This window comes from Capricornis sumatraensis, chromosome 14 (genome assembly GCF_032405125.1).
Source record: "Capricornis sumatraensis isolate serow.1 chromosome 14, serow.2, whole genome shotgun sequence".
NCBI classification, from domain to species: Eukaryota; Metazoa; Chordata; class Mammalia; order Artiodactyla; family Bovidae; genus Capricornis; species Capricornis sumatraensis.
The window spans coordinates 54,545,884-54,556,186 of record NC_091082.1 but is presented as its reverse complement, the minus strand read 5'-3'; the positions used below and the strand labels follow the sequence as shown (position 1 = coordinate 54,556,186).

At 57.9% G+C, this 10,303-nt stretch overlaps 1 protein-coding gene across 1 annotated transcript in view; it reads right to left on the bottom strand.

The window, feature by feature from the left end:
• Nucleotides 1–2,605: 2,605 nt before the first annotated feature.
• Nucleotides 2,606–10,303, bottom strand: part of CHD5 (chromodomain helicase DNA binding protein 5) — a 65,745-nt gene continuing 58,047 nt past the window's right edge. The window contains exons 35-43 of the mRNA XM_068985744.1: nucleotides 9,668–9,805; nucleotides 9,315–9,423; nucleotides 7,406–7,538; nucleotides 6,781–6,976; nucleotides 5,048–5,211; nucleotides 4,822–4,929; nucleotides 4,661–4,714; nucleotides 3,383–3,543; nucleotides 2,606–2,813 (exon numbers count right to left, since the gene is read on the bottom strand). Coding sequence (XP_068841845.1) covers nucleotides 2,606–2,813; nucleotides 3,383–3,543; nucleotides 4,661–4,714; nucleotides 4,822–4,929; nucleotides 5,048–5,211; nucleotides 6,781–6,976; nucleotides 7,406–7,538; nucleotides 9,315–9,423; nucleotides 9,668–9,805 — 1,271 coding nt within the window. The remainder of the gene's footprint in view (nucleotides 2,814–3,382; nucleotides 3,544–4,660; nucleotides 4,715–4,821; nucleotides 4,930–5,047; nucleotides 5,212–6,780; nucleotides 6,977–7,405; nucleotides 7,539–9,314; nucleotides 9,424–9,667; nucleotides 9,806–10,303) is intronic.

Here is a 10,303-nt window from a genome sequence, read left to right as displayed (position 1 = left end):
CCCAGGTGATTGGGGGTAGGAATACCCTGCCTGCCCCCCTCACCAACACCGTCTCTCTTGCCATCACAGGTTGGTGGCAGGCTGCTGGGCCCCCAGGGACAGAGAGGCCAGGGTCCAGGGAGGCCTGCAGGGAGGCCCTCTGGGGGGCTCAGTGTTCCTGAGTAATGCGATTTCAGGGTGCAGGGGGAGGGGCCAGCACCACCCCTGAACACCCCTTCTCGGGTGCCCCCCATCCCAGCAAGCCCCCCAGCTTCATGGGGCCATGTCTTCTCAGGTGGGAGGTAGCTTCAGGTGACACCCCCTCCCCCCAACAAACTTCCCCACCCCCATCCTAGATCAGTGAGAAGCTAGAACACTCTGATTCAATCCTTTCCCAGAGGATTTATTAAAACACGGAAAACCAAGACATACACACAGAGTACAAAGTGAAGGGGACGGTGTCGGGTACAGTCCTTGTCAAGCCTCCCACACGTCCTCCCGAGGACCGGATAGGTCACCACGCACAGGGGCTCAGCCTCCAGCCAGCTCCTGGCTGGGACTCCCCTGCCCCGACTCACCCCAGCGCCCAGCCCCTTCACCAGCCTGGGCTTGTGCTGGGGAAGGGGCAGGCGCTTCTCAGCAGGGCCAGATGCCGGCCTGGGTGGGGTTCTGCTCCCTCATCCCCCCACGCACTGATGCCTGAGGAGGGGGCCAGTGCAGGTGGGACCCTCCCCCTCATGCTCAGGCCCAGAGGAGCATAGGAGGCTCGGACTCCCACCTCGGTATCAGGGGTTCAGGACACACACACACCCAACGGGCCCTTTCTGGGTTATCGCACCTAAAAAAATACTTTGTTTAAAAAAAATCTGAAAACTAAGAAAAAAATCCCAAAACACAAGCCAATGACTTTGGGCTGATGCACCACAACCTGTAAACTTCCAGAAATATAAAATCGGGGTGGGGGGGGCGGCTTCCTCAACAGAGACGGGTCATCAGCAGAGGACAGCTGCAGGTGCAAAGTGGGAACACTGGGTTGTGGCCAGGCCAAAACCTCAGCCCCCGCCTCCCACCCAAGCTCCTTCCTGCCACCCCACTCTGGAGGTTCCCAAGCCCACCCTCTACACGACCCCCTCAGGCCCTCAACATCCCTGGGACCCAATGACTGGGAGCAAAGGCTGCAGGTGTCCATGGGGTGAGACTTGGTCAGCCCCCAACCTGGGCAAGGGATCCCCCAGAGGACCCTGGGAAGGGACCCTTAACCAGCAGGAGGGCAGGTGCCTGCACCAGTCATGAATACCAGCAGGATGGGCCCACAGTCATCACTTGCAGAAAACAAAGGAGCTTCTGAAGGCGGCTTGCAGGGAGGGTCTCCGAGCACAGGGGGAGTCTCAGGTTGTTTCCGTGGTGGGCGTGTGCAAGGGGACCCCCAGACACAGTCCAGCCCAAACTCCCGTGGTCACCAGGGAGCCCAGGAGGCAATGCTCTCCAAGACTCTGCCCAAAGATGGTTCAACAGAAAGCCTACTCAGCACTGGTCTAAATAATAAAGTGGCTGGGGACAAAAATGGGGCTGGCACTTTGAGGCTTCCGCTTGCACAACAACTCCCATTGTGCAAAACAGCTAAAACAAAACCAGCCTGAAGATGTCCAAGAGCACGGATGCCCTGCTCCCCACAATCCACTACAACTCTGGGAGGGAGATAACTGATAAACCAACAAAAAACATTCTCTAGATCCTTTTTCCTCTCCAAAACCAGAAACCCACTCCCCAGCCGACTGCAGTCGCCCTCCCAGGCCTCCCAGGTGCTGGTCTTGGAGAGCTGAGCCCTTCCTGGACCAGGCAGTGCAGGTGGCTGGGCCGATCCCTGGTGCCTGGTCCAGCTGGTAGTGGAAAAGGGCAGAGGCCTAGGGAAGAGACGGAGGGAGGGCGGGAAGCAAGGGCTGGTGGAGAAAGGACCACCCGCTCTTGGAGTTGGGCAGTGGGGACGCAGGCCCCTGTCCTCCACCAGGTGCCCCCTGACACTCAGGACCTGTCCACCGTGTTCCCCACAAGCCCAGTCGCAGGATTGACCACCTGCCTGGGAGGACACAGTCACGGGGCCCTGGGTGGGGGGTTTGCGGCAGTCACCCAGCCCATGGCCTGAGCCAGAGCCTTTGCAAGGAACATACAGGCCCACGTGGCACTGGAAAAACCACAGTGGACAGGAGTGACCCAACCCTTCCTGGAGGGCGAGGTCACCTGCTGCCACGTATGTCCTGCCACACGTACACCCGTGTACCACTTTTAGGCTACCTCCCATTCCTCCACCAACAATGCCAGGGTCAGTCAGCCTGGAGATAAACAGGGCCTTCGGGTCCGGTCCTCTAGGGGTTCGGGGAGAGCCATTTATAGATGAGGGCTCTGGGAGGGTTAGCCAATGGCCCCAGGTCCCCAAGACACCCCCAAATCCTGGCCCTAGTCCTGGCCAGGGAGCTGAACAGAGCCCTCCCATGGTGCCCCCCCACCAGGCCCACCCTGTCTCTCACTTGGACAGGATTCTGCACCAGGGCTCCACTCCAGGAAGGTCAAGGCTCCCTGGTCAAGGCTCAGAAATCCCTTCCAGGCTGAGGCTGGGCGAGAGGGAACATCAGACACGGACAGACCCAGGTCCTGGCCCATCCCTCTGCTCCTCTGAACTGGAGCCGTCAGAGGGTGCCACCAGCTGGGTGGAAGGCGATCGGGATTCCAGCAGGCCGCTCCTGGCAGCAAACAGGGCAGGAGGCTGGGGACACTCCAGTTGGGAAGACTGGAGAGGCCAGTGGATCCAGTCCCCTGTCTCCAAGCTTTCCCCAGACCTTTGAAGAACACAGTGAGGGCTGTCACAGGCCTGCCCCAGGGGGCAAGTGCTGGGATCAAGGCCTCTCCAGGGACAGGGGAGGGATAAGTCCAGGCTCCAGGCAGCTGGCCTGGTTTCTCCATGTCAGCCACCAGAAGACAACATGGGGAGTGGGTGTGAAGGGCCTCCCAGGGCACAGGGCAGGACCAGGGGCTCCGGGGCCACTCTCAGCACTGCTGGGACAGCATCCACACCCGGGGAGGGAGAGTAAGCCCCTTCCTGCAGCTGCCTGAGACCAAGGTCCCAGCAGCCCCCAGGCTGACACCTGCCATCTCTTCTCTCTGGAGAGCACATGCCGTGACCTGCCACACAGTGCAGGGGCCACAGACCCTCCACGGGTGACGACAGAGTCCAGGGGGCCTGTGAGACAGGCTGGGCCAGGGTCAGATACGTGCCGACGGAGCCCTCTCCCCCACGGAGAGAACACATTACCTGTGGTCTCCAGCCTTCCAGGATGCAGCCTGGCCTGGCCTGGATGCCAGCCAGGTCTCTACCTGCAGGCCAGGCGGCTCCCCAGTTCTGACCCACCTGGCACTGGGGGGCCCCGCTGGGCCAGGGTCAGAGTACGGGCAGTCATACGGTGCAGACAGGATGGGGGAGAGGGGCACACAGAGCGCATCCAGGGCGGGCACCGCGTCCTCCTCAACAGGGCCAAGTCCAAGGTGGCGGCTGGGCTCCTGGGGGCTTCCCTCGGGTCCAGAGCCCGTCCACAGAGAGAGGCCTAAGTGCTGCAGGTCAGACTCCTCCACACATCACTCAACTTTTATCATGACAAATTTGTTCAAGTCTTCAATAGGAAAGTGCAAAAAGATGTACAAAGAAATGAAATCTCTTCTAGGAAGTCATCCTGGCAGAGCCGGCCAAGGTGGTGTGGGGGACACTGGGATTAAGAGCAGGTGGCACTTCTGGCTGGGTCTTGTCCCCAGTGATGGCATGACTCAGTTTCCCCTTCTGTCCTCGGGTGGCCTGGCTCTAGAAAGGCGGCAGCTTTTCTCTCCTGTGGGGGTCAGGCAGGGGGCCCGGCAGGTGTGGCTGCAAGAGGTGGGTCATGGGTCACAGAGCTGGGTGCTCACATCCCCACTGGGGGTTCACCAACACCCTGGAGCCACCACTGCCATCTGTCACAGCCAACTACAACCAGAGGGGCTCCTAGCCCAAACCTCCCACACCTGGAGTATAGGAAGCGGGGACCCCAGGGAGGGCCCGTCTGGAAACCACCCCCACCCCAGGGCCTCTACCCTGAAGCAGTGGTTCTACCAGGACAGACAGCTTAGCAGGGGCTGCCCACCAGGTGGAGGAGGCCAGAGTGGACTGGTGGCTTCTCATGAAGAAAACCATCTCCCAGCCAGTGACACCGACTCACACACACCCTGAGCCACCCTCCTGGTCCTGGGCACAAGGTGGGGTGGCCAGGGGATGGGGAGTGATGTCCCAGGGCGCCCACCAGCCAGCAGGAAAGTGCAGGCAGAAAAGGGTTCCAGGCTGGAGGCAATGGTCCCTGACTCACTACCACGGACATGCACGCACCCTGCATATGTGCACACAGACACACCCGTGTACACAAAGGAGCATCCCCACGTGTACCTGCCCATGTCCCACCTTCCAGCCTCCCAGGGGAGTGTCTGGAAGCCTGGAAAGACACACCGGCCCCAAGATGGTCCCCAGAGGGGGAGGGCAAGACCCCTTAAGCCCCAAGAGGCAGCAGAGGACCCCAGACTCAGGGCTGCGGATAAGCGCAGGGAGCAGAGACTGACTGGTGCAGCCATGGAGGGGAGAGGGACCGCGGAGCCCCTGGAGAGGCCTCACCTCCGCTGGAAAGGAGCGCTGCACCAGAGCGAGGTCTCGGGGCCGGCTAGATATCTGTGCAGAGAGAGGGAAGCTAGGCTCGCTGGGGCGGCGAACGCGGGCGGGGCCCACGGGCGCCTCTGCACATGCCACCAGGGAGCAGACGGGCACCTACCGGTCACATAGGGCCCCAGGGGCATCTGGTTGTAGTTGACAATCCCTCCCGGTCCAGGGCCCCGGAAGTTGGGCCCAAAGTTGTTGTTGTACATCTGGGAGGAGCCGAAAGCGCCCTGGAGGCAAGGACTCAGGTTTAAAAGTCCAAGTCCCGCACCGGCCGAGCCCCGCCTCAGGGCGCCCAGGACGTGCGTGCGTGGGGTGCTGGGGCCCAGGGCGCGCGCAGAGCCTGACCTGCTGGATGGTGGGGTCGCCGGCTCGGTTGGTCAGGCGGCTCAGGATGCTGCGCTCCGACATCTGGAGGCGGGCGGCCACCGGGGGGATGCGGGACAGCATGGAGGGGAGGCGCGTCACGTCCGCCTTCATGTCGCTCAGCAGCTCCTCCAGCTGGTTCAGGACTGGGGAGGGAGGCAGGGAGGGGAAGGAGCTGGGACGCGGACGCCCAGGCCGGTGCTTAATAACAAGGCTGTGTTACCGTGTAACTTGCACGCCACACAGCGGACGCCAGGGGGCGCCCCCAACTCAGCCCTCCCAGCCAACACGTTAGAGACCTGCCCGCTGGACGAGTTCGGTTTTCCAAACAGCTTCTCCAGGGGGCCCCGAGGGCTGCAGAGATGAGAGCCGGGAGCTCTGACCCAACACTGGGCTTCCCTCCGGGCCCTCAGCCAGCCTCCTGGCGCCCAGGGAGGTCTGCAGCCCTGGCCAAGCCCAGGAGCAGAGCCGCCTGGAGAAACTTCTCCCAAACAGCCAGGGCCACAGAGTCCAGGGCCCTCGCGGTGAGCTTGGCTCACTCTCCCCCTAACCAGCCTGGGCACTTTCTCAGGCTTAGGACGACGAGGGTCAAAGGTCTGAATCCCAGGAGACCTTGGGCAATTACTTCACCTCCCTAAGCATCAATGTCCCCAACTTTAAAATGAGATAAGAAATCTCACCACTTAAAAATATTACAAAGAGTAAAGGGACAATGTGTTTAAAGATACTAATATAAATTGGGAGACTGGGATTGACATATATCAGTACTATATATAAAATAAGGATTTCCCTGGTGGTCCAGTGGTTAAGAATCCACCTTGCAAGGCAAGGGATGTGGGTTCAACCCTTGATCAGGTAGCTAAGACCCCACATGCCAAAGAGCAACTAAGCTTTCCCACCACAACTCTGAGGCCACACACCACAACCAGAGTCCATAACAAAGATCCCACATGCAGCAACTAAGACCTGACAAGGCCAAATAAATATTCAAAAAAAATAGATAACCAATAAGGACCTACTATACAGCACAGGGAACTCTGCTCAATACTCTGTAATGACCTATAAAGGAAAAGAATCTGAGAGTTGTTCAGTCATTCAGTTGTGTCTGACTCTTTGTGACCTCATGGACTACAGCATGCTCAAGCTCCCCTGTCCTTCAATATCTCCCAGAGTTTGCTCAATCTCATGTTCATTGAGTTGGCGATGCCATCTAATCATCTCATCCTCTGTCACCCCCTTCACCTCCTGCCCTCAATCTTTCCCAGCATCAGGATTTTTTCCAATGAGTCGGATCTATATGTATAACTGATTCACTTTGCTGTACAGCAGAAAGTAACACAACATAATAAATCAATTATATGTCAATAAAAACTAAAAAAATTTAAAGGGTCCTTATCTCTTTCACTAAAAGAAGTTAAAAAATAGAAATAAAGCATATTGTCTGGGCTCAACAAACAAGCCTGTACAACTTAATATTCTGCTATATCACCTACCCCCCCACCCAGGGCCTACACAGCGCTGACCTTCAGAAAAAAGCCAGAAAAGCAAGGGCCTCACTTTTCCTGCAGGTAAGAGCAGAGGCTGGGTGACAGTCTGTCCCATCTGGCTTGGAGGCTGTGCCCTCGGGGCTGAGGTCCCACACCCCCACCTACTGCCAAGGAGCCACTGGGCAGATGCAAGCTGTGGGCCCATCTCCAGGGGATGGGCTCACTCACCCTTGTGCAGGACAGCATTGGCAGGCTTGTTTCCCGCGAGAGACTCCTTGGACAGGTGCTGGTGGCTCTCGGCAAGGCACTCCACCTCAGCCAGGCGGGCGTTGAGGGCCATGGCGGGATGGTTGGGGTCCTGGGTCATGTTGAGGTATGCGGCCCTCCGGAGCTGTTCCTCAATGACCAGCGCCTGCTCCAGCAGCTGGTGGGGGTGCGGTGAGGGGGGGTCAGGGTGAGGGGAGGGACTGAGTGCTGGCCTGGCTGCCTCCCCAGCAGCACCCACTCCCACCGGCCAGGGCTCTGAAAGAAAGGAAGGAGGAGGACAGCCCCTCTCCACCCAGCTGCTGTCCATTCTCTTGGCCACCCCTCAGAGCCCTCCTCAAGCTGGATCCTCTGCACCCATTACCCAGAGCAGGGACGCTCGCCCAGCGGGGTCTGGCTTCAGAGCAAGGAGCCAGCACCTGTTGGTTGACTGACTCAACGATTCCCTTTCATGGATGGTCTGGCCCACACCCGGATATTCGGGTGGGGTATAAGAAATGCTTGCTCGTTTCTTTGCCCCAGGCCTTCTCATAACCCACCCTCTTGCGGCCCCCTAACCTTCAACCTCTGGCCCCTGCCAAGGACTGACCTTGAACCTGCGGGCCAGGAACTTGTTCTTCATCTCCAGGTAGTTGCCCTTGTGGATCTCAGACTTGAAGGGCTCGTTGAGGATCATGTATCTCGGGTCGTTCTGGATGTCCTGCCAGCGGGCATAGCCATGCCTAGGTGGGGGCCGTTAAGGCAAACCTGGCCAAGGGGTGGAGGCAGGGAGTGGCGGGGAACCAGCCCAGGGTTTGGCATCTTGGCTCTGCGCTTTCCAGACAGGCATTAACCTTGGCTGCAAGAGGATCACGTGGGTGACAGTGACCTGACAATCAGCGGACACCGACAGGGGCCCCCAGGGGCCCAGGCAGGGCCTGAGGCTTCACCGGATGAACTTCTTCATCCCCCAAATCCAGAGGCTGGAGACAGCTGAGTCCTAACCCCCAGCACCTGTGCTGTGACCCTAGCTGGAAACAGGGCATTTGCAAATTAATCAAATCAATTAATTAAATTAAGAAAGGGTCATCCTGGGCTGGAGTGGGCACCAATCCAGTGACTGAGGTCCACAAAAGAGGAGGAAACTTGGACACAGACAAAGAGATACCCAGGGAAGAAGGCCCTGTGACAACAGAGGCAGAGATGAATGATGCAGCTGTGAGCCAAGGAGCACCAAGGAGCCAGGGGCAGGCAAGGAAGGGGCCTCCCCTGGAGCCAGAGGGAACAAAGAAACACCGCGAAGTTTTCTTGCCAAGGGCCCACAGCTAGAGAGGGGCCGAGTCAGGATCTGAACCCAGGCAAGCTAGCTCCAAGCATCTTTTTTTGTTTTTTAACTCTGTGTGTGTTATTTATTTATTTAGTTACACTGGGTCTTGGTTGCAGCATGTGGGATCTGGTTCCCTGACCAGGGATTGAACTCCCATCCCCTGAACTGGGAGCACAGAATCTTAAGTCACTGAACCACCAGTAAAGTTCCAGCTCCAAGCAATGTAACCTCAGTAAACTGTGGCCTGCAGGCCAAATCCAGCCCACAGCCTGGTTTTGTAAATAAAGTTTTATTGGAACATGGCCATGCTTGTTGGTTTACGTATCGTGGTTACTTTTGCTACCCTGGCAGAGTGGAGGAGTCCTCTGTGAAGTTCCTGGGTCCCTCCCAGGAAAGATCTGCTGACTTCTGACCTACAGCTTTCCACCTCTCATTATAATGCCTAGTCTCACTCGAGACTGTCATCAACGCCAGCTTTGCTCCCCAGGTAGTTCTGTGTCCCTCTCCTTGTCTCTGGAAGGTCTGCACTTAAATATCACCTTCTCTGACCTCACATTAATCACAACCCCCACCCCCAAAGCTCCCTTTGCCTCATCCCCACCTTTTCATGTTCACTGTGTCCCAAACTTTGCTAATTTATATTTTTCACTGTCTACCCCTAGTTGGATATGAGCTCTGGCTAGACAGAGATTTGGGGCTGTTTCATTCATGGCTGCATACTCCATGCTTGGCACATGGTAGATCATCAGTAAAGATGGAATTGAAGAATGAACAAATGAATAAAAGCCCTCCTAAATGGTGAAGCACCCTTCAGGTGTCATCACTGAGAGGAGGTAAGGTCTGGATCAGGTAGGAATTAGGAGCATTCATTGTAGAGTCAGATGGAAGGGCTGTGTGTCCCTGAGCAAGTCACTTGGCCTCTCTGAACACCCACTGCCTCCTCCATATAATGGGGATCAGAGTAGCAACCCTTTGGGAAGGCTGCTGTGAGATGGAGTGAGTACTGAGTATAAAGGGACAAGCTACCTTTATGATCACAGTCACTGTCATCATCACCACCACCAGGAAGGGGTCCTTGGTACCTGGTCAGGAGCACCAGCCCAGACTCCTCCCCCCACCAGCCCCACACCCCTCCCTGAAGCCCACTGAGGGACACACCGGAGCCCTGCCCCGCTGGTGTGGCCAAGGATACGTGACGATGCCCGCCAGCAGCCAGTAGTCGTGGCGCCGGTGCCAGATGTCATAGATTTTCCCCGAAGACACAGCGGCACGCTCCTCATTCTGCCACAGTGTGTGCAGCTCTGGGAAGCCACCCGAGGGAAGCAGGATGAGGTGCCCCCGTCCCGCATAGGGGTGGGCCTGGGTAAGCCTCTCCCTCACCACCCCCACCCCGAGCACTTCAGTGTTCCAGTGCTACTAGGAAAGGTTATACCATGGACTTTGTCAACCATTCACACAGTAGTATCAAACAGCCATCCGCCCAGACTCCTGGGACCCACGGTCAGGAAGTCTGTAGCTCTCAAGCCCATGGCCTCACCCCGGTACCTGTGAATCCCCCATCTGCAATGTTGAACATAAACTTGAACTTCCCGATCTTGTCCTCCTTCTTCCCCTCTTCATCTTCCTCTTTGTCACCATTTTGCTGGGTCTCAACAGGCTCCTTGTCCTCAGCTTTGGTGTCATCTGGGGGAGGACAGACCCACGCTCACTCGTCTACCCCAAAGACAGTGCCCGGGGGAGGGCTTACTCCACCAAGCACTGGAGACCCCGAGGCAAGCGGGAAACACACCTCCCCACCCGCAAGGGACTCACTGCCCCCAAGGGTTTTAATCAGCAGGCCCCGCTCTCTGTCCTGAGCAGGGAGGGCTGCTCTGGGCCTGGGTGCCCCTCCACCACCAAGTCAGGACCACCTGGGAAAATGGGGCGGGGCGGGGGGGGGGGCTGTGAAAATGTAGCTTATGTTGAAACATGGCAATGCTGCCTCAGGGCTCTGATCTGGGGGTAACTATTCCAGAACATTCCAACACTTAGAAGGACACAGGCTGCCAGCCGGACCCCAAAGCTCCAGGCCAAACTCTGTAACCAGCTCTCCTTCCTCTTAGTGGTGGCCGGGGCCACAGGAGGGGTCAGGAGATAGGAGGTAGAGGGTCTGTCCCTGAGGGCCGGCAAGTCCAGGCCTTG